Genomic DNA, 23,532 nt, shown 5'->3' with positions numbered 1-23,532 from the left:
GATCCCACAGCTGCCTGTGCTCCAAGGAATCAAGTTCTAGCCTGCCCAACCTTTCCTTGTAGTTCAGGCCATTGAATCCTGGTAACATCTTCTTTTTCCAATTGGTTTGTTGCTTGTTGCAGAGTGAAGCTTAGGTGCATTTAAGAGCATGGGAAATGTTTTAAATCAAAATGCTGCAGCCACAGAAAATACTCAAGTCCGACGGAATTTATACAAGCTCAGTGAAGGAGAAATATTGAGTCAGCACATTAAACTGTGTCTCTAGAAATTATTGCCACATTAGCTGAAAAGTATCTTATGAAAGATTTTTATAACATCAACTAGCCGGAAGGAGTTCCATGGCGTGGTGAATGGAGTGCTGAAGACTTATATGGTACTAAAAATCAGTATCTGCTTATGTATGACTTGCAAGTAGCCCTCCGAAGTGATTTGAATAGCATATCTGACCTTCAAAACACATGCACTTATGTACTGGGCCATTATGGGTTGCATGATTTGTATCCCTATATACAATATAGGTATACTGTCAATATATAGTAATTGCCAACATCAGGAGGGAGGGGGGGCTGTAGGCTCCTCCTGCAACATTGTGGTTTTGTTGTATTTCTGTATCATTTTCCATTTCACTATATGTAGATGATAAATATAACTTCACTGCTAATATTTGCTTTGATTGAGTTATTAGACTGAAAGTTATTATACTTTCTAAATATCGTGGCTCAATACTGGTTTTGCGAACAGCATTTTTTTAAAGATCATGTTCAGTGCTTTCCTATTTTTTACAGTTAAAATTAATATTAGTTTCTGTAGCTCTGCAGTAAAATTTGACATAATTGATTCAATGGAATATGTACAAAATATATTGAATTTCCAAATATTGAAAATGTTAAATCAAGCAGGCAAGTAGTTTAAAAGGTATGTCAATGTTTTTATTTAAAATTTTAAACAGCAACAGGCATATCAAAATATGAATGTAGCAACTCTGCCAACAACCTGGTAACGTTCCTAAACTTAACATTGAAGCCTTCATCTCTCAAAAATGGCTGTTGCAACAAATTGTAAACAGAATTTCCTTAAACAGTCCTGAAATACAAGAAAACTAAAGAGAAAAGCACCAATTTGTTTCATTGGAAAATGCCAAACTTAAGATAGTTGTGCTTACTGTACATAATCAACTATTTAAAACATTGTAAAATACAAAATGGAATGTTTGAAATTTAAAAGAACATTTTATTATCCTACAAAGGGTTTATTTTTCCCCACATCAGACAAGGCCCACAGGGGAGTAACAATTCACTCGCAAAAGGTCGAGGAACAATGCACTTCTTTAAAAATAAAAACAGATTTGGTCACTTAGCTTTGTGCATAGTTTTAAGGCATTTTAGCATTTTTTCTTCAATCTGGCTGTTTAATTCATGCATATTTTCACATTTTGAAGAAAACAATGGTGAAGGTGGCAGTATGCTCTGATGTGCAGATTCCAGACATGCCATTATCACTTGGTTCAGGCAGACAGATATCTTGAGTTGATCTTTATTATAAACTACTGTTGTTATCATAAGTGCAGTTCATACATGTAAACTACTTTTGACTTCACCATTAATCTGTTTTTAAGTTGTTTCTTTAAGTCTCCCCTAAAAAGGCAAAGGCCAGCAGCACTTTGTTGCTATATAAGCTTGGCTATGACCAGAGATGAAGGCTGGATTCACAGTGCACTAAAGGAACACCATGGCAGAAGAGGCTTCCATGGAAACTTAAATGGCATCACAAAAGATTAAAAACAAACTGCAGCATATTTTGTTCTATCTTCTTACCAACGAGCATTTCCCAAATTAGTGGTTCCCTTTTTCACTATGCTTCAAGGCAAGAACCAGAACCAGAACCAAAGTATCAAAAATACAGCATTGTAAACAAATCTCTGAGGCAGAAAAGGACTGGCTTCTTTGCATGCATTCAGTCATTGAAATGGTGGGAAGAGTATAAAAGCTCTTCTTGTACCAACAAAAGAATATTTTCATTAAGTTCATATTTTAGCCTTTAAAAAAAAAACACAGAAAACCCCAAGTGCAGAAATTGCAAGTATCAATCTGTATTACAGTATTCAAACTAACCATTAATAAATGGCACTTCTTGGGACACTGCCACCCTCCTTTTCCCATTATGTTCAGTGTAGCCACCACTGCAGTATATGTGCTCAATGTCTCACAAAAGCCAACTGAGGTATTTGTGTATTGCTTATGTTCAGGTCTTGCTAGGAGCAAAAAAAAAGCAACATGATGCTTTGAAGAAAGCATTCAATTACATTAATGTCAACATGACTACGCATACAACTGTGGCAGTCAGTGTCTACAAGTATATTTCAACCAAAATAATTATCCCATTTGCCTTCAGTTTATTAGGCTGAAAATTCATTGTCCATCTCCCTCAGAATGAGAGGAGTCAGTGAGATGAAATCATTCTCAGCTTTCCTGAGGTATAAATCAGTCCTTTTCCCGGCAAACCGAGTTAGTATCTTCTCTACCCTGGGTCTGTTCTTGTAATAATCCCTTCCAGCTAGCATTATTCAAACTAAGATGTCCAAGCATTGTCTGTGACAGTGTGCTGTCGGTGAAGCGAGACCATTCCACAAAAAGAGGCTTCACTACATAAGTTATGAAACCTGGTAAACAAAGTAACGTTTGTTAATGACATGAACACAAATTTAAATGACCATTAATAAACTAATCTTCAGTGTTTACACAAAGCTCAAGTAAATGAGCAAATTCATCCTGAGCCAACTTTAGCGTTGTAAAGATTTTTTGCTCTAAACAAAGAACACAAATTAAACTATTAGATTAAAAATGTGCCACTTACTTGCTCTTTTCCTGGTTACAGGCAAGAATGATTTCAAGTAGGTTAAAATAAAACAATAATTGTCATATCTTTGCTATAATATGCCTATAAAGTTATTAGTTCAACATTCAAACAACATGTGTTCTAACAATTAGGATTTACACTCAACTTTCAGTAATATACATCACCAAACATAGAACAGCACAAGAACACACCATTTGGCTCACAATGTCTGTGCCAAACATGATGCCAAGACCATCATTCATCTACCTGCACATAACCCATATCCCTCTATCCCCTGCATACCCATATGCTTATCCGTAAGACTTTTAAATGTCACCAAACTATTTGTTTCAACTACCACAGGCACTCATCCTTCCTCTATAGAAAAAACTTGCCCTGCACATGCTACCCCTCAAGTATTTGTTTTTTCCCCATCCTGTGAAAATGATTCAGACTGCAAATAAAACAATCCAAGCCTGTCAAACGTCCCCTGTAGCTAATAACCACTAATATCCAAAGCCTCCAAATCTTTCCTTTAATGGGGCGACCAGAACGGCACACAATACTCCAAATGGAGGCTCACCAAAGTCCTACAAAGCTGCGTCATGACTTCTTGACTCTTACACTCAATGCCCCAACCTATGAAAGCAAGCATATCATATGTCTTCTTTACCACTCTCTTCGTGTTGCCATTTTCAGGGAGTTATGAACGTGGACCCCAAGGTTCCTCTGTACATTGTGCAAATGTATATTTTCCCCTTACATTTTAGCTCCCAAAGTGCAACATCTCGCACATGCTTGGAGTAAATATCTTCCATTTCTGTAGCTGATCTATATTCCGCTGTATACATTGACCTCACAGTCCGCAACCCCACCAATCTCGGTGTCATCTGCAAACTTCCTACCAACCTGTTGACATTTAGATCCACATCATTATATATATAAATTATATATCACAAACGGCAACTGTCATAGCACAGATCTTCACTGGTCATAGAATATTTTTCTTCCACCACAACCCTGTCCTCTAAGCCAGTTCCAAATTCATATTACCAAGTATCTATTAATCCCATGCATCTCATTCTTCTGGATTAGTCTACCATGGGGGACTTTATCAAATGACTTACTAAAATCCATGTAGAAAATAACCACATCCATGTAGAAAATACCCTCATCGATCACCTTTGGCACATCATCAAAAAAATTAAGTCAGTCCAATAATTACTGATCCTCTCTTATCCTGAAGCAAGTTGTGTACAACCCAATAAACATGATATTCAATTGTCTAAAAATATTAAAGATTGAATAGAAAAAAATGAACACCTGATCTATATTCCGTTGCCTATTCTCCATTTTACTTCAGTATATAAGTATGTCCATGTTTTAATATTATTGCCCACATTTATTGCAAGTCAAGTTCTTTTCCATCTCACTAGTTACACGATTGTCAAAATAACTGTGGTCATTAAATATAACAAGAGGCAATTGCTTTGTATTTTGCTGAAACTTAAATCACTCACCTATTTGAATGTTGGCAACAGTTTCTGTGTGGCGATCACATAGCTTACTTATATCTAGTTTATATCTTCTTTCAATATCCCCTACATAAGAAAAAAACAATATGAATGATCTCATTGGTTCTATACTGAAAATTCCATGTTATCTTTTTAATGCATTATTTCACCTAAACAGTTACACAATATAAACACCCTGCGGTCACTGCCTTACTTGATTTGAATTTTGAGCGATATAGCTATTATTACCTAAACCATTTCCTTTTCTAGGAATTTTAAATCTCCAATTCCATGATTTTAATGTATTCACTGCATCTCACAAGTAGGCACTCAATTAGCCAAACAGCTGAGATAGATCTTACACTCTATTAACAAGACAACATTTCTCTTGATATTTCCAACAGCCAATAATCTTGGGTGGGGGCGAGTGAGAAAGTTTAGTTAACATTTGGTCACTCTGCCTCAAATATACCTTGATGGAAGAATTCTTGGGTTACTTTTTCACTCCATTGTTTACTCAGTTCCCAAGTCCGGCATGGGTTACTGATATCTGCACATTTCAGTGCTATCTGTAAAAAGAACATACATTTACTTAAGCAGCCAGAATTAATTTCTAAATGTTTTTGTCTTCCATTAGCCTGCCACTTATAGGATTTGTTTTTAACCATTTAAAAATTTATTGTTAACCACAAATCATAAGATCTATTACATCTTTTCCCTCTCACCTTAAAACGATGTCCTCTGGTTGTTGATTCATCTACCCATGGTAAAAGACTCTGTGCATCCTATAAATTCCTCTCATGATTTTATACACCTCTATAAGATCCCCCTTAGCCTCCTCTGCTCCAAGGAAAAATGGTCCTGGCTTGCCCAATCTCTCTGTAGCTCAGGCCCTCAAGTCTTGGCAGCATCCTCGTAAAACTTCTCTGCGCTATTTTCAACTTAATGACATCTGTCCTATAGCAGGGTGACCAATACAGAATACATTGCTCCAAATGCAGCCTTATCAATGTCTTGTACAACTGTAACATAATGAACCAGCTTCTATACTCAATACCCTGACTGATGAAGCACCATGTACCAAAGGCCTTCACTACTATCCTATCTGCCTATGACATCACTCTGCTCTGCAACACTCACCAGGGCCCGATGATAAACTGTGAAGATCCAGCCCTGGTTTGACTTACCAAAATGCAAACCCTCACACTTACTTGCAAGGAACATTAAGCCCACCTACTCAAGATTCTGCTGTGCTGACGGGCATTTTCTACATTACAACAGCGAATAAGCAACTAGATTAAGAACAATGAGACAGCTAGCAACAGATCACCTTACATCATGGTATCAGAACGATAACCTAGCACCTTAAAAAGAGCAAAACAAAAAAACAATTAGTTGTTGACCTATACCTTGATGTGGGGAGGATGGGATTGGTGGTGAGATGGTCAACAAATTCAAGTTCCAAGGCATCCATCTCATCAGCACCACATTGATGCACTTTAAGGAATCACAGGCTCATCACTTCCATCTCTCCACTCCATTATCATGATGCATTGTATCAAGGTAAAAGTATCAACAAGAATGTTTAGCACCATGGACACTTTATTTTCTCTCTCATACCATCTGGAAGAAGACGCAAGAGCTTGAGTGCCCAAATGTCGACTTCGGAACAGCTTCTTCCACACTGTTATTAGACTCTCAACCAATCATACCGGCCAACAATGTTCTAGCTAAACTAGTCCAACTTGCCTGCACTTGTTCCATATTCCTCTATCCATGTACCTGTCTAATTGTTTCTTAAACTGGGACTAAACCCCACCACCCTTTGTGTGAAAAGGTTACCCCTCAGATTCCTATTAAATCTTTTCCCCTTCACCTTGAACCTGTGTCCTCTGGTCCTCAATTCCCCTACTCTGGGCAAGAGACTCTGTGCATCTACTCCATAATGTTGTACACCTCTATAAGATCACCCGCAATCCTCCTGCGCTCCATGGAATAGAAACCCAGCATACTCAACCTCTCCCTGCAGCTCACACCCTCTAAGTCCTTGCAACATCCTCGTAAACCTTTTCTGAACCCTTTCAAACTTGACAATATCTTTCCTATAACATGGTGCCAAGAACTGAACACAATATTCTCAATGCGGTCTCACCAACATCTTATCCCACTGCAACATGACCTTCCAACTTCTATACTCAATACTCTGACTGATGAAGGCCAAAGTACCAAAAGCCTTTTTGACCACCTTCGACTCGACCTTCAAGGAACCATGCACCCATACTCCTAGATCCCTCACAACAAGCTAATCTAAATTAAAGTACATGATTGTCCATTAAGATCTTTGAGATATTATGAAAAGCACCATATAACGAGACCCTTTTATTAAAACTTCACAAAACACCAAAATATGTCTTCATCAAAAGTCATAATTTAAAAATAAACAAAAACTTGCAAATTCATGTAGACGTTATGTGGAGAAATGTAGACAATATTATTCCTTTTAAATACGAAGCAAAATAAGTTTGAATTAGGCCTACAACAGAAAACACAACCACAAAAATATTTAACTAACAAAACAAATTGTGAGAAAGATTACCTGCAGCATGAAATGTCGATGGCGGGCATCATTTAAATATAAGTCACTCATGTCCAAATGAGTTCGTAATTGTGATAGAAACTCATTCTGGCGACTTATGTCCGTAGCTAGAATTAAGGAACCCAACTGTCTTTCCATTTGGTAGCTTCAAAGAAGAAAAACAAACACAGCTGTCAATTATTTTATGAAAGATTTAAAACTAAATGTTACATTTAGCAGTGAGATAGTATTCCAGTCAGGCCTTTTATTACTTAGAACAGATATAGATGCTTCAACTTTTTCCACTTGAAATAAATTCTTGTTTTATCCATTGAAATATTTTCTAGACTACGTTGGTCAACAGTTTGACATATCCATTAATAATAATCATACTTTAATACCATGCCATAAGTGGAACCTGAAATTTTATGGGCATTTCTTTGAAACCACCAGCAAATTTTTCAGCTAATTTAACACAAATCATCCTATCAGCAAGAACAATTCTTAACAGGACATTCAAACTAATCAACAAAGAAGGCCAGGAAAAACATGAAGACAAAGGATCAAGATTGGAAGTCTTTGCTCTTAAATTTAAAGCATCCATTGCATTACTACACATTTAGGGTCAAAAACCATAAGCAGCAATCTTTGATGATGGAGTTTTGATTTGTTACCGTAACACGACTTTACAATGAAACAATACAAAATGCTTTATAGAATCAACACGATTGTTACAAATTGAAGGTAGACACAAAATGCTGGAGTAATTCAGCGGGACAGGCAACATATCTGGAGAGAAGGGTCTCGACCCAAAACGTCACACATTCCTTCTCTCCAGCATTTTGCTGTCTACCTTCGATTAAAACCAGTATCTGCAGTTCTTTCCTAGATAAGATTGTTACAAAACTGAGCTGCACAAGTGATATTTGGACATGTGACTAAAAGTTTTCGAAAAAGGGCTAGGTCTTAAAGAGCTTTAAATTGTAATAAAATGAGAGAGAGGAAATACCCGTAAACAGTACTCTACTGCTCAGGGCATAGGCAGCAGAACATTTAACAGCCAATGAGAATGTACAACGCATGATACTAACTTTGCAGATTACTCTAAAATAAGTGTCGTAGATGGTTATCAAGAACTACAGCAGAACCTTAATTATCTAGGTAAGTGGGACAAGGAATAGCTAATAGTTTAATTCAGATGAGTGTGAGGTGATGCATATTACAAAACCAAACCTAGACAAAACCTTTACAGTGCATGGTAGGGGAGCGTTGTAGGGCAAAGGGCTCTAGGAGTACAATTGCATAGTTATCTGAAAGCAACATAGCAGGTTGACAAGGTGGTGAAAAGGCGTTTGGCACAAAGGCCTTCATTGGTCAGGGAATTGACCATAAAAATTGGGACATTATGTTACAGTTGTACAAAACATTGGCGTGGCATCACCTGGAATATTATATTGAGTTTCCGTCACCGTGTTACAAGAAAGATGCTAGTAAGCTGGAGAGAGTGCAGAGAAAATTTTCAATGATATTGTCAGATTTGATCAGGGACTGAGCAATAGGAAGAGATTGGACAGGCTAGGACTTTATTCCTTAAAGTGCAGAGGTCTACAAGGTGATTGTACAAAAGTGTATAAAATCATGAGGTGGATAGATAGGGCAAAGGCACAGAGTATTTTTCCCAGCCTAGGGGAAATCCAGAACTAGAGAGCATAGACTTCAGCTGAGAGGGGGTTTAAAGATTTAAAGAGGAACCGGAGGTGAAACTTTGTCAAAGGTCACTCACTATAAAGAAAAAGCTAACAAAACGCTGACTGTATAAACTGTGTATAAATTCTTATCTTTATTCATGATTTACGTGTAAAAATATATTTAAACTGAGGAATGGGGGTGCCAGGTAGCGGGAGAGCGGGGTGTAACAGCGAGATAGAGGGGGCTGATGCGAGTGGGAGAGGGGAGACTGGACTGAGGGAGAGACATTCTCGGCAGCTGCGTGCACACAGACCTGCGCCTCATCTGTAGCCAGGATTGAACCTGGGTACCCGGCGCCGCCCAGGGGGCGGCCGGAGACGTCCGGAACGATGGGACAGCGGCCTGGAGGAGCGGCGGCCCACAGCCAGCGCGGAGATGCGCCAACCCCAGCTCAACCACGCCTGCCCCGCCGGGCCAACCAACAGCCCTGGACCGACCGGACAGTGGCCGATGACCACCGGCATCGAGGGGGCCAACTGACAGCCGCTGGACAAGGCGAGAGGCACAGCCAACGAGCCCCCCGGGAGCCGGCTGCAAGTCCGGGGCTGGCACTGCCCCGCCAGTCCAGGGCCACCCCCCAGGACAGGGATGGGACACCCGGGAGGGGACGGGGATAGCCCAGCAACAACTCAACAGCACCAGCAGAGCCAGAGACCCGACCCCGGGACGACCACAAATGAAACGCAGGTCTGCACCCATGCAGATTCACAGCTACCGACAATGTTTATAGCGAGTGACCTACAACCTGGGCATGCGCAATCGGAATACCAAACTCGCTTATTGGAACTTGGATTAAGGGAAACATATATATTTTGTCTCGTCAACAAAGGTAGAAACACGCAAGTTAGAAAAAAGAACCAAAGCAAAAGCCGCTTAAAATAAGAATCAATAGTTATACATTATAGCATTTGTTCTAATTTTCAGACATGCAATAGATATAGTTGCAACCTGCAGGCATAATATTGAGGAAACCATCAGATACACACCTTTCCTCAACTGAAAAATGTGAAAATAATTTTGATTCATGAAGAACGCACACTGCTGACCTCCAGTGATGGTTTTCTAACACCGAGGTATTCTGAGAGCAAAGGAAAAATAATTAGTTGCAAAAACAGCTTCCATTTAAATTATAACTGACACCGTCACATGGGAGATATTAACATAGATTATGAAAAGCTTCGGCGCAGACAAGATTTAAAGAGTGTTTTAAGGTAGAAACATAGAGTGGAGGATGAGTTTAAGGAGAGAATTACAGATCTTGAGGTGATATAACCTGAAAGCACAGCCAATAATGGAATAATTAGATTTAAGGATGAATAAGAGGACTTAGATATATGTCAGAGGGTTGAAGGATATTGTAGAAATGGAAAGGCTGGACCATGCATGAATTTGAACTCAAAGTTGAGGATTTTAAAGAAAACAGCCAATGATTAATCAGGAACTAAAGTAGGTCAGTAGGCACAGGTTTCACAGATAATATGGATGATATTCAAGTTTGAAGAGTGCAATGGGGAAGTATTCAAACACAGGAGGTTCAGCAACAAAATAACTGAAGGCTTCAGAACTTTACAAGCTGAGGAGGGGTCATTTCAGGCAACATTATAGTGTGGAAGTTCAACTCTGTGATGCTTCATAGTAACATTGCCAATATCCTGGTCCAGTTATAAACAGTTACTAGAACAAAACATAGAATCGTTGGATAGGAAATCCTAGATTGGAAACCATCTAATTCTGGAGATTTATCACTCTTTCATGTCATTTTTTTCTTTCTTACTGTTATTTTCCATACATGAATTTTACAGAGGGTCTATCCCTGATTTAACAATACTTCCTTTCAAAATTAATCAGACAACCATATAATTCTCTTCCTATTATAAATGATATATCATAATCAATCAACATGTACAGAAATTCCTCTTTTTCATTTATAATATCACTGTTTTTAATGCTCCCGACCAACCATTTTCCCCTCATATAATGGAAATAATGCTTGTATATTGGTGATAATTTTTTTTACATGTTGTTGCCTCTGATCAAACTTTTGCAAGGACATTTTTGTATTACATTAACTGACTACATTACATTAAGTCACTTCTATTATGACTTTTCTAAACTATATTGTTACAAAAAAACTATCCAGAAATATTCAAGAACTCCGTCATGTCACTGACCTGAAGTTTTCAGCTTATCCCAATTTGTGCAAAACTTAAAATTAAATCATTAAAATAACATCTCAGCATATGCTTGTCCAGTCTCTTTAATTATCTTTTGTTATCCTCTTAACCTTGAATTATTTCATCCATAATAATTACATGTTTTGCTATATTAGGCCGTTTTGTAATTCAGCACAAACATTCATAAAATTGGAAGAATCTTTCTCCGAGACTAAAATAAAAGGTTTATACATTATTTCATATTATAGATATAATTCTAGTTGTGTCCAGGAAGACAATCAATAATATTGGTTGAGGTAATCTGATGTTATGAGATATTTTTTACTGTTTAATAGGAATAACGTAATATGGCAGAAGCACCAGTTTTTCCTATAGATTGGGTATTTATCTCTTTCACCAGAGGGTGCTATTTGCACACCATAGTTACTATTGATTTCCAAATTTAAGAATTATTGGCAAAGATTAATGTACAATTTACAGTAATATGCATAATTTACAACATGCTGTGTATTCCACGTATACTTTAATTAATTATTTTATGATGCCAGGAATCTCCAAACTATTAGGGCAGGAACTTAAACAGCTGCTGCAAATTCCTCCTTGTGTACTTGTCTTCTCCGCACAGTTTCTAAACAAGTCACTGATCAGATTTAAAAGTCAATTAAGTATAAGCATTTATTTCATTTAATTTAACTGTATCCAGGTGTATTTATAGATTTGTATTGGCAAATAATCTCCACCAGCAATTCACTGTACTGCCTCTGACATTTCTCCAGCAACAGGCAACCAAATATCACCAGACACAAAACCCATGTTTCCAACTTCACTTTCAACTGAGCTCTGGGGCATAGCCTGCATCTTTCATTGGACACTCACAGAACTTGGAGCATATTGTGCTACTCTGTCACACTTGACTGTCTGCCTATTTAAGGGGACACGTCGCTGACATTGAGAGTCTGATTGGGCAGCTTCAATACTCACTGCTCGTTTCAAAGTTTCTGCTTAAACTAAACGTACCAAATAGGTGTTGGGACACTCAATGCAGCCAAAGTGGTAGCACTGAATCAGTAACCTCTCTAGTACATGCACAATGGCATCTAATAAAAAGCGAGTAGCTTCCACAGCAACATCACATGTCTGTACACAATGATCTGCCTTAAATGAAGACACATTTCAATGGTGCCGATCAGATGTCAATGTTCTATCTTTGCACTAAATGCTGTACCCTTTATCTATGGACAACTTGATTGTATTCATGTATAGTCTTTTCATTGACTAGAAAGCATGCAAACAAAAGCTTTCCACTGCATCTTGGTACATGTGACAATAATAAGCTAAACTAAAGCTTTTGGGAGTACCTTAGCAATTCAAGAATGTCAGAATTACAGATGTCAGTAAATGCAAGCCTTGCCTGCACCATAAAAATAAAATAAAAAACTGTAGATTTTGCCATCAGTACCCTGCAAAGAAGTGCACGATACCCAAAGCGCAAGTCATTCATTGTCTTTTTGCTTCACTAAATTCTTGAGTGTATGGAGGTGGCCTCCACTATGCTTCTTACACTCAGATTCCACAGCCAAAACAAACTACTGCATTTTGTGAGGATGGTCCAATAGTTAGCCAATATCTACATCAGCATTATTAAAGCAGGACCTCTATTCCAAAATGCCCTCACACGAACCTCATCTCGCGCAGTGCCTTTTCGCGATTTGATATTGTGGCATGTCACATTCTGCTCCTCAGATCATCAACGACCCACTCCTCCTGCCTCTGCTGTAGCCATGCGCTGTCAGGCCCTTTCACTAATGGTCTCAGAGTCTTGCTTGCCACCCTCTCACCCTAAAAAAAGCTCTGGCACATCTTTTATTTTCTGCAACACGACTTCCACATACACTTGCAAGATTGTTTTACTTCATCTCCATTGCAGCTGCTTTGCGCCATGGTAACCATAATGGACGTTAGGCCGTGACCACCTATTATTGGTGGAGATTTTTCCAGTTGCACAAGATTGAGCTGGGTTTCATTTTGGTTCATGAATCCATGGGTAAAGGATTGGATTTTCGTGAAATTCATACTATGTATCAATAAAGGATGAAGTCCAATTTCTAAACAATAATTTCTTCTAAATGCAGCATTGTATTTCCGGTGGCGCTGGTGCTAGCTGCCTCCACCTTCAGTCCGTTATCTTTTTGTTTTTTTGTTATGTTGAAGTACGTTTTTGTTGTTTTTTTAAATGTCTTTATGTGGGGAAGAGGTTATGGTAAAGGGATACCGTCCTTCAGTCGCTTCCTGGAGGATGTGACTATTATTCGAGTCGCATCCTCCCCCCCCCCCCCCCCCCCCCCCCCCAGCGGCCTACCTACCTGCCGGGAACGCCCCGGGATGCAGCGTTGGAAACATCGCGGGGCGGGCAATGCCTTACCGGGGATCGCCGTTTGGAGCTCCAGAGTGCTGGGCCTGCAGCACCGACATCGCGGAGCTCCCAACGCGGGCGGCGCTGATCAACATCGCGAAGTCCTGCGACTCCGCCCGTCTGTGGACTCGGGAGCCGCGGACTCCGGTGGGAGGCGGCTGATCTGGAGGTCCGGGCCGCAGAGGATGTTGTCCGTCGGGGTTCGGTGCCGGTGTTCCATCATCCTGTGCCGGTGTTCCATCATCATCGTGAGGGCCTGAGCATCGGGCCGCCCGTGGCGGCGACTGCGGGTGCTCGGGAGGCCCCGACCACGGGTGAACATCTGGGAAGATCGGAGGGGAGGCTGGCTGGACTATGGTACCTTCCTCAACTTTGGTGCCACTGTGTTGTGGTTATGTTGTGCCGTGGACTTCTGTGTTTGTGCTTTTTGAACATTTTAATATGCTTTATTTATTATTTATTTATTTTTATGATACTTGACTGTAAGGAAAATTAATTTTGTTGTCTCTATTATGAGATAATGACAATAAATTGAATACAATACAATTAATTTACTCCTATTTAAAATGTAAAGCAAAGAACAGTGGCTCTTCTATGAATTCCAAAGTTGATCGACACCTACCTTATATAAATTTGCTAGGTGGTGACTGGTTTTGATTAGGAAAGGCTGGTTAACACCAGGGTGATCCATGTCATGTGTCGCAGCTGCCAGCAAAGCCACCAGAATATCCCATGGCGAAACAGACCCTGCAAACTTAGAAGAGAAAGGAAAACACAAATTTATTCATGAAGAACGAAAAATGGAAATGCTGAATTCTGCTATTTTATAAATATTTAAGCATAAACAACAAAGACTTTGCTGGCCTGGATCCTGTGAAAGGTCGTCAGCAAGACCATCATCATTTACTGTAGTCATGTAGTCAATTAGTCATCAATCTCCAGAATCCATACATGTCGAGGCAAAAATGGTTTCACAAATGTCTGCACGATTTGAACTGCTCCATTGTGAGTGTCACCACATCATTACCTTGCCAAGAGATCAAAGAGCTTGAAACATGAAACTGTTGCATATCCCAATTTCAAATGTCGGAAAAATTAGTGCTGGTACATGGCGGCATCTTTTTTTTTGCTCCAACTGACATTAATAGACAATAGGTGCAGTAGTAGGCCATTCGGCCCTTCGAGCCAGCACCGCCAATCTATGTGATCACGGCTGATCATCCCCAATCAGTAACCCGTTCCTGCCTTCTCTCCATATCCCCTGACTCAGCTATCTTTAAGAGCCCTATCTAGATCTCTCTTGAAAGTATCCAGAGAATTTAATTAAGCATTTTTATTTATAAATTCTGGTTTAGATTCTGCTTCGTGATAGTTCATTCTGAACTGCTTGAAAACATACACTGCTCCTTTCTTCACTTTACGCAATATGCATTTCGTTGTCTCTGTACTGTACACTGACAATGACAATTAAAATTGAATCTGAATCTGAATCATAAGCAGCTATCTATATTACTAAAACTCTTCTCATATGTATATGTGTATCATCCGGCAACAATCTGGTTATTTCTTATTTTCTTCCAAATGCTGGGCCACAGCCTTCCCATTTTCACACATTTTACTCACATTTTACTCACTATGGGATAAACATCTTCCCGTCGCATTCTAACCAATATTAACAAAGTTTTTAAACGTTTTAATCGTTTATTTCAAAAAATGAACTGCTTTTCAGTGGGAGACTTTTGCAGCACTTTCTATTAATTATGTCACAGTGCCATCTCATGGACATCCAATCACAATGGATCTCATTTACATCACAATGGGACAGGGGTGGGAGATTGCAACCTTCACGTAGTCCACCGTTTCGACAAATACAATCAACCTGACGTGCACAATCGAATAAGATCAGAATCCCCCCCCTCTACCCCCTCCATCTCCCCCCCCAAACCCTCCCTCTCTGCCCCTCACCCTCCCTCCCCTCACCCCCCCTCTCACCTCCCTCTCTGCCCCTCCACCCACCCTCTCCAACCCCACACCCTCCCTCTCTGCCCCTCACCCTCCCTCTCTGCCCCTCACCCTCTCTCTTTACCACCCCTCCATCTCTACCACGCCCTTCCCTCTCTCCCTTTCTACCACCCCTTCCTCTCTCTACCACCCTCCTCCCTCAATCACCCCTCCCTCTCTATGCCCTCCCCCCGCTCTACCCCCCCCCCTCCCCCTCCCCCTCACTTAAGAGTCATGCAACACAAAAACAGGCCATTCGGCCCAACTCATCCATGCAGACCAAGATGCCCCATCTAAGCTAGTCTCATTTGCCAGTGTTTGATCCATATCCCTCTAAACCTTCCCTATCCATGTACATAGAAACAAAGAAAATAGGTACAGGAGTAGGACATTCGGCCCTTCGAGCCAGCAACGCCATTTAACATGATCATGGCTGATGATCCAAAATCAGTACCGCATTCCGGCTTTTTTCCCCATATCCCTTGACATCCTTAGCCCTAAGAGCTAAATCTACCTCTCTCTTGAAAACGTACTTATTCAAGTGTCTTTTAAATGGTGTTATAGTACCAGCCTCAACTACCTCCTGGGGCAGCTTGTTCCACATGACCACCATTTCTGGGCAGGAAAGTAGCCCCTCGGGTTCCGATTAAATCTTTACCCTCTTGCCTCAAACCAGTGTCCTCTGGTTTTGATCTCAGGGTAAAAGACGATGCGTATTCACCCTCATCCCTTCTTGAACTTTCCTTCCCATTAATTTGGGAGTCTTTTGTAACTTTTCCTGTACTCGCTTCTCCTTTAACTCCATCTTTATGCTCCCAATTTGTGAAGCTCCCCCCTGCATCATAGAAAATAGGTGCAGGAGGAGGCCATTCGGCCCTTCGAGCTTGCACTGCCATTCGTTGTGATCTTCTCCCCATACCCCAATGATTCTGTTAGCCCCAAGAGCTCTATCTAACTCTCTTTTAAATTCAACCACTGAATTGGCCTCCACTTCAACCGCAGAAGATGCAACACCTGTTGCTATACCTCCTCCCTCAACTCTGTCCAGGGACCCCGATAGTCCTTTCAGGTTTGGCAGAGGTTCACTTGTACCTCCTGCAACCTCATCTACTGTATCCGTTGTTCAAGATGTGGACTTATACATTGGCAAGATCAAACAAAGACTGGGCGATCGTTTCGCAGAACACCTTCGCTCAGCCCGTGAAAACCAACCTGATCCCCCGGTTGCTGGACACTTTAATTCTCCTTCCCATTCCAACGCAGACCTTTCTGTCCTCGGTCCCCTCCATTGCCAGTGAGGCAAAATGCAAATTGGAGGAACAGCATCTCATACAGTATTTCGCTTGGGCAGCTTACAGCCCAGTGGTATGAATATTGTTTTCTCTCACTTCAGTTAGCCCCAGACTTCCTTCTCCCTCTCCCACCTAATTAGTTCTAGCTTCTCATTTTTACCCTATAAACAGCTTACAATGGCCTGTTTCCTTTATCATCGTTACTTTTTTTCCATCTTTCATTCATTGTTCTTTATCTCTTCACATCACCGTCTATATCTCTCGTTTCCTTTATCCTTAACCAGTCTGAAGAAGGGTCTCGACCCGAAAAGTCACCCATTCCTTCTCTCCAGAGATGCTGCCTGTCCTGCTGAGTTACTCCAGCTTTTTGTGTCTATCAACTATTTACATTTTTAAGTGTTGGTAAGTTGCATTCCTTTTTAAAATTATTACAAGACTATTTTCTACAAGATTTGTTACAATTTCTTTTAATTCATTGAAGGAAATATATACAACAGCCACTAAATGCTTAATTTCACACAAAAGTTAATATAAAAACTTTGTAAGCCTCGGTTCTTCTGGTATAGCACGACGTAAAGGCATTTCTAAGTGTGCTAAATCTTAATTACTGACAAAGAACCTCTCTACTTCCAAAAGTTTAATTTATGTGTACAGTCCATTTCCTTCAAAGTTTAACACATTGATGAACTAGATGCAGTAGGGCCAAACCATCAACTTTAAAAGATGTATTCTGGTTTACAGGACTGAAGATATTTCTACACCTAAAATTTGCTAAAACTAGAATTAAAAAGGGTCAAAATAACACATAGCCTACATGCTGCAATCACCACTTAAGTATCTGTAAAGATGAGCATTGTGTTAATCTACCTCCAAAAGGTCAAGAAAGCTAAATCTTTCAGCAATAATGTTTCTTCCGCTCACCCCATTTCCATTTCCTGCCACAATTGAATAAAAGTAAATCGAGGAAATGGGCCATGCAATGTTTATGGCTTTACATACTATCTGCCTGTGCAGTACATTTTATGAATACACATTTAACCAACATTTACACACATTTTTTTCTCAAGGTTAGATTTTTTTCAACGAAGATTTATAGAATTCAAAAATACATTTTTAGATTTTGAATAACCATATAACAATTACAGCACGGAAACAGGCCATCTCGGCCCTACAAGTCTGTGCCGAACAATTATTTTCCCCTAGTCCCATCTACCTGCACTCAGACCATAACCCTCCATTCCTTTCACATCCATATACCTATCCAATTTATTTTTAAATGATAAAATCGAACCTGCCTCCACCACTTCCACTGGAAGCTCATTCCACACAGCTACCACTCTCCGAGTAAAGAAGTTCCCCCTCATGTTACCCCTAAACGTCTGTCCCTTAATTCTGAAGTCATGTCCTCTTGTTTAAATCTTCCCTACTCTCAATGGGAAAAGCTTGTCCACGTCAACTCTGTCTATCCCTCTCATCATTTTAAAGACCTCTATCATGTCCCCCCCTTAACCTTCTGCGCTCCAAAGAATAAAGACCCAACTTGTTCAACCTTTCTCTGTAACTTAGTTGCTGAAACCCAGGCAACATTCTAGTAAATCTCCTCTGTACTCTCTCTATTTTGTTGACATCCTTTCTATAATTGGGCGACCAAAATTGTGCACCATACTCCAGAATTGGTCTCACCAATGCCTTGTACAATTTTAACATAACATCCCAACTTCTATACTCTATGACACAATGAGAGGATCTATTGCTAATGATTTAGTGAGAAAAAACAAATATAAAACAGTAAGAGTTTATAGCATCTACATTGGACTGATAACAGAGAGGAAATGCAAACATATCTTAATAGATATTTTACTCAGCATAAAATTAACAACATGTATTTTTATTCTATTTTTTATTTTTTAATCCCTTTTTCATTACACTTTCCATTCTTCCAAAGACTCAATTTGTTCTCCTCCCATCTACATTTGTATTTTTAATTCTGTTTTTTTCATTCCATTTCCAAGTTTGAATAAAAGGTCATTGAACTTAGCTCAGTTTCTCGCTCCACAAATGATACCTGACCTGCTGAGTATTTCCTTTATTTTCCGTTATTATTTCAGTTGCGGGATACAAGACTACATGGTATTTGTCTCCGACAGATTATTCCAACCTAACACATAGTACCCACTCACCCATGGTTTCAAGTTATTTAATTATACATTAAAGACCTATTTGTAATTGCATACTTGACAATTGCAAAGTACTACTTAGAGCTAGTATTAATGAGATTATATACATTAACATGACCTCACTCCCACCAGTGTTATTCTTCTAATAACTGTACACTTAGTCACAGTGCCAGAAATCTGTGCATGGGTACGTGTGCCTTGCAAATAACAATGCACCATCCTAATTCCTGATCTACTCCGTTCACTTGAAGACTTTGTATCAAACAACGCATGAATGGGGAGTTTTATAATCGATTGTATAGAGTCTGCAGTAAGAAAAACATTTATACATTGGAATTACATTAAATTAATTGAGTGAGAAAAATAAGATGTGTGGGTAAGACTCTACATATAATGGAAATAATTGGTGGAAACATTTACTAAAATGTTAATTGTTCTCTTATACAGGTACAATAACATTACATTGCAAATTTATTTTATATATTTTGTCCATTTTCCAAGATTTGCAGATATGTAGGTTTTCTCATCTTTATACATATTTTTGGTTATTCCCCAAGCTAATATAAAGTTAACCTATTAGTTTCATTGTAAAATGGATTACACAAAGACAAACTACTTAATATATTTAAAATCTGAAATAAAACAAAAATATTGGAAATATTCAACGTCAGGAGTTTTTGCTGCCTGTCCCATTGAGTTACTCCAGCTTTTTGTGACTATCTAGTGTTTAATATTGATGCCTTTTATCTCATAGACTTGAAACAATGTGTTTATCATTTTTCATATAAAAAGATAGCACCTGGTTATATGTTGAATACGAATCATTTCTTGCTATTGTCAACATATTTCTAAACAACTGTATTTCAAAACCTATGGGTAACTTATTTTATTTTACCTTTGCTTCCTTCAGGTAACAGTGCATGGCCTGAGTTACATCAGCAGCATGTACTGCATTGTGATAAGGGTTGTTCCGATGGTAGTCCTCCTGAACCATAACTGCATAAAAAGAAAAAGTTGATTTGACCATTTACAACTTGGGTAAAAAATAACTGGAAATATTTTTAAACTCCAAGAGACAATTTTATATTTCTCCAAGAGACAATTCCTTGAATGTTTGCAAATTAATTTTTAATTTCAATTTGTTCTAATAAATTATCATCATTCTCAAATTGAAATCTTATGTTGAAGACATTACCAAATTCTTGTATTATTATTTACATTTACTGCTGCAAGTGGTGATGTGCAAAAGAGTAATTTTACAGTCATCCAATGACCATTTTAATCAGACCATAAGGCTGTCACAACAAAATTCAGGTCCAAAGCATCAGGCTCTGCCGAGACGTCCTTCAGATCTTTGTGCACTTGATCACTGCAGCAATGTAAAAGGAAAACTCTAAAGAACAGGTGCTCCTTTCATGAACAGAGATGTGATGGGGATAGAGATTGAGGAAGTCACAGTCATAGGTCCCCAGGAAAGAATCAGCTTAGTCAAGAACAAGATCAAGGAAACTTTGAGGAGTGCTGGCGAGGTCAAGTTAGGTATAAAGTGATGTATTTTTTCTAACAATATTCTAATGTGCATTGGATATTGACATCGCATCAGCACAAACACAATCTACCATTCAAATTTCCAAAGGGGAGCAATTTGACAGATATCACTACAGTTGCATTCCACTCAAATAATAATTAATTTTCCTGCACACAGCACTTTTCGTTTTAGTCTTCATAGCTCCAATTCATCTAAAATATAATTCCTCTGATTTAATGAAGTATTGTAAGTGTTCCTTACCTGCTAGAGTCCAATTCACAAATATAGTGACTTCAATATTCTTATTTGCAAGTCTCTCTTCAAGTTCACTACACCTTCTCTTGCTCTAGATCTCAATTTACAAGCTCAGATTTGAACGTACAATAACCAGAGATTCTATATTCCTTAGTCTTCCGAGTGAACAAAAAGATTAATTCCTCCATCTCAATTCATACAGCAATCAGAGGCGATTCAGTGATATGACAGTCATGGTGACAGGAAAAACAAAAAGGCATCGAGACACAGTAGAGAGTTCATTAAGCAAGGAGGATAGGCTAGAAATCAAAATTATCAGTATCAGGAGGAAGACAAAAAGGGCTTCATGAAAGCAATTTCTGGTTTACTAAAATGCTACAATCCAGTGGTAATAAAGCAAAAACAGGCATATTAGTGCATGCCTGAACACAAGAAGGTTTTAACTATTGTGCACTGGAATAATTCTGAGCAAAAAGGTCTGGTTGAAGGTGGATGCTGAATCTTAACAGGAGTGGGACCAATGACCTCATGGGTGTGGTTGGGGAAGGTTTAAAAAACGAAAGAATTAAAATGAGCACCAAGTAAAATCACGCACTTAGAAAAGTGAAAGGAAAAATAAGATAGGCAAAGAGAAGATACAAGAGGAGAATGTGCTTTAATGTAAAGCAGAAATCCAAAGGTCTTCCACATGCATGTAAACAGGAAGAAAAAAGGGTTGGAATTAACCTGGGATAAAGGCATCATGGCTGGAAAGAAACTTTCCCCCAAATCTGGAGGTATGCATTTTTAAACTTTCATACCTCTTGCCTGATGGTAGAGGGGAGAAGGGGGAGTGACCAGGACTGGTCCTTGATTATGGTGGCGGCCTTGCCGAGGCAATTTAAAGTGTAGATGGAATCAATGGAAGGGAGGATGGTTTGCGTGATGATCTGGGCTACGTATTTATGGGGAAGATTATAAAATCTGATATTAAGAGGAAGAACAATAATAGTAATTTAAAAGTGGCAGCTAATAACAAAACCCCAACCGCGGTTTGTTAATGTCAAGCAGTTTCCAATTAATTAAAGTAATTTTTCTGTTTTAAAAGGGAATACAACAGACATCACAATCAGAGGGCTTTTGATAAAATATGCAAAAGATTGGTTAACAAAGTTGAGGATTATGGAATAAAGGGTCAGTGGCAACACAGATGGGAAATTGACTTTAAGGCAGAAAGTAGTGATCTTGTTTAGATTACAGTTACTGATGATCCAGAGTGCTTGGTGCAAGGACCATATCTTTTTTGATATCGATTAAGACCAAACATGAGTCTCCACAGTAAAATATCCAAATGACATGTAGCTTGGAAATATGATAAACAGTGTGAAGGATAACAGACTGCAAGAGGACACAATGAGCACGATATTTAACTAAAGAAAGTGTGACGCCAATCACTTTGGATGAAAAAGGAAGAGAAAATACACCGATAGCACAATTCTAAAAGCCATTTAGCAAAAAGAGAAAAATATTTATGAACTAAAGTGGAAAGGCAAAAGGTTGTTAAGTAACATATAGCTTGTTGGTTCATCACAAGGGAATTGTCATCCAATTTTGGTAACCAACTTTTAAAAAGGCTCTGAGGAATTTAGAAAATGATGTAGAAAATAAATACTAGAATGGTTACAAGTGTTGAGGGAAGTCAGCTTCAAGGTTAGACTGGAGCAGCTGGGTTCTTCTCGAAGCAAAGAGATGGGATAAAGGTGTCCAAGATCATGACGGGTTTACACATGATTGAAATAAATAAATTGTTCCCATTAGTAAGTTCAAAGAGCTAAAGATTTAAACTATCATGAAAAAGATATACAACAAATACAACAAAGGTATTTTCCTGCAGATCCGGAACTCGCTTTTTGTAAGACTGGAATGATTAGAATCAGAAGTAATTTTCAGGAATGCCGAGAAAGGGCAAGAGTGTGGAATTTGACAGGATTGTTCCATTAGGAGCAGAGATGGGCTATGGGCCAAATGGCTTCCAATGGTGTACTTTCTAGGATTCTAATGTTATACAGTTATCAAGTAGAAAAATCTGGTAAAAACAAATAGTTACTTACCTAAAAATCGACGTAGTTTAACCAAATCTAATTTGAAATGCTCTATAAGTCCATGGTATTTAAACAGATGAAAGGCCAAAGTAACTAGACTATTTCCTGTAAATGTAGAAAAAGTTAACATTATTGTGATTTTTCATACTAATTTCACTGTTGCACATTTAAAAAACTTTTGACAATAATAATACTCTATAATTTGAGCACTCCAGACCATAATGACTAAATAATATTCTCACAGCATTAACTGCTTTTAATGCTTAAATACAGTTTGCATTTTGGAGAATGAAAATAACTTAATTTGAAAGAAAATAAAATCACTATAAAAAACCTGCTCCAAAATAATAGTACACAATTAGCGCAATGATACATTTCAGCATGAATGATCAAGGGAGTTTCACTGCAAATAATCTACAACTATTTTCTCAGATCAGTTTTGCGTTATTTCGCGCTGAATTTGTAAAACCCGCTGCAACTTAATAGTTTATCTCCTCCCTCCAGCTTATGCAATACAAGGAAATTCCGTGGTTCTATGTCAATATTAAAATTATATCTTGTTATTTTTTTACTGGTAAAACCTGCAATTAATATTATTTTCTATGACTCCAATTTCATAACAAATTAATACAATAAAAAAATATATACAAATTGTATTCCGTTCAATAGATGCTTATAAATGTTGTTAACTATGATGTTCTTGTTTAATTAAGGACTTCAAAAATGAATTTGGAATAGGTATGCACTTTTTCCAAGAGAATATTTCCATTTATTTATGCTTTTTTGCTCATTCAGCGACTGCTGGAGGATATTCTTAGATCGTGTCATTTCAACTTTGTTAATGTTGAGTCAAAAATTAACAAAGATTAAATATTAATTTCTTTAGACATTCTGTAATTCTAATTGTAAATGAGTTTTGCTTTTTCTATATCTTGGGA

At 38.6% G+C, this 23,532-nt stretch overlaps 1 protein-coding gene across 5 annotated transcripts in view; it reads right to left on the bottom strand.

The window, feature by feature from the left end:
* Nucleotides 1–907: 907 nt before the first annotated feature.
* The window catches only part of pde7a (phosphodiesterase 7A), a 101,476-nt gene continuing 78,851 nt past the window's right edge, over nt 908–23,532 (bottom strand). For all 5 annotated transcript variants that reach the window (XM_055633972.1, XM_055633971.1, XM_055633970.1 and 2 more), the window contains 8 exons: nt 22,604–22,699; nt 19,626–19,726; nt 13,883–14,014; nt 9,660–9,751; nt 6,946–7,090; nt 4,822–4,918; nt 4,356–4,436; nt 908–2,659 (listed from right to left, as the gene is read on the bottom strand). In XM_055633972.1, coding sequence (XP_055489947.1) covers nt 2,481–2,659; nt 4,356–4,436; nt 4,822–4,918; nt 6,946–7,090; nt 9,660–9,751; nt 13,883–14,014; nt 19,626–19,726; nt 22,604–22,699 — 923 coding nt within the window. In that variant the 3' untranslated portion in view covers nt 908–2,480. The remainder of the gene's footprint in view (nt 2,660–4,355; nt 4,437–4,821; nt 4,919–6,945; nt 7,091–9,659; nt 9,752–13,882; nt 14,015–19,625; nt 19,727–22,603; nt 22,700–23,532) is intronic.

The sequence above is a fragment of the Leucoraja erinacea genome, chromosome 4 (assembly GCF_028641065.1).
Source record: "Leucoraja erinacea ecotype New England chromosome 4, Leri_hhj_1, whole genome shotgun sequence".
Lineage (NCBI taxonomy): Eukaryota > Metazoa > Chordata > Chondrichthyes > Rajiformes > Rajidae > Leucoraja > Leucoraja erinaceus.
This window is presented reverse-complemented; position numbering and strand designations above follow the sequence as displayed.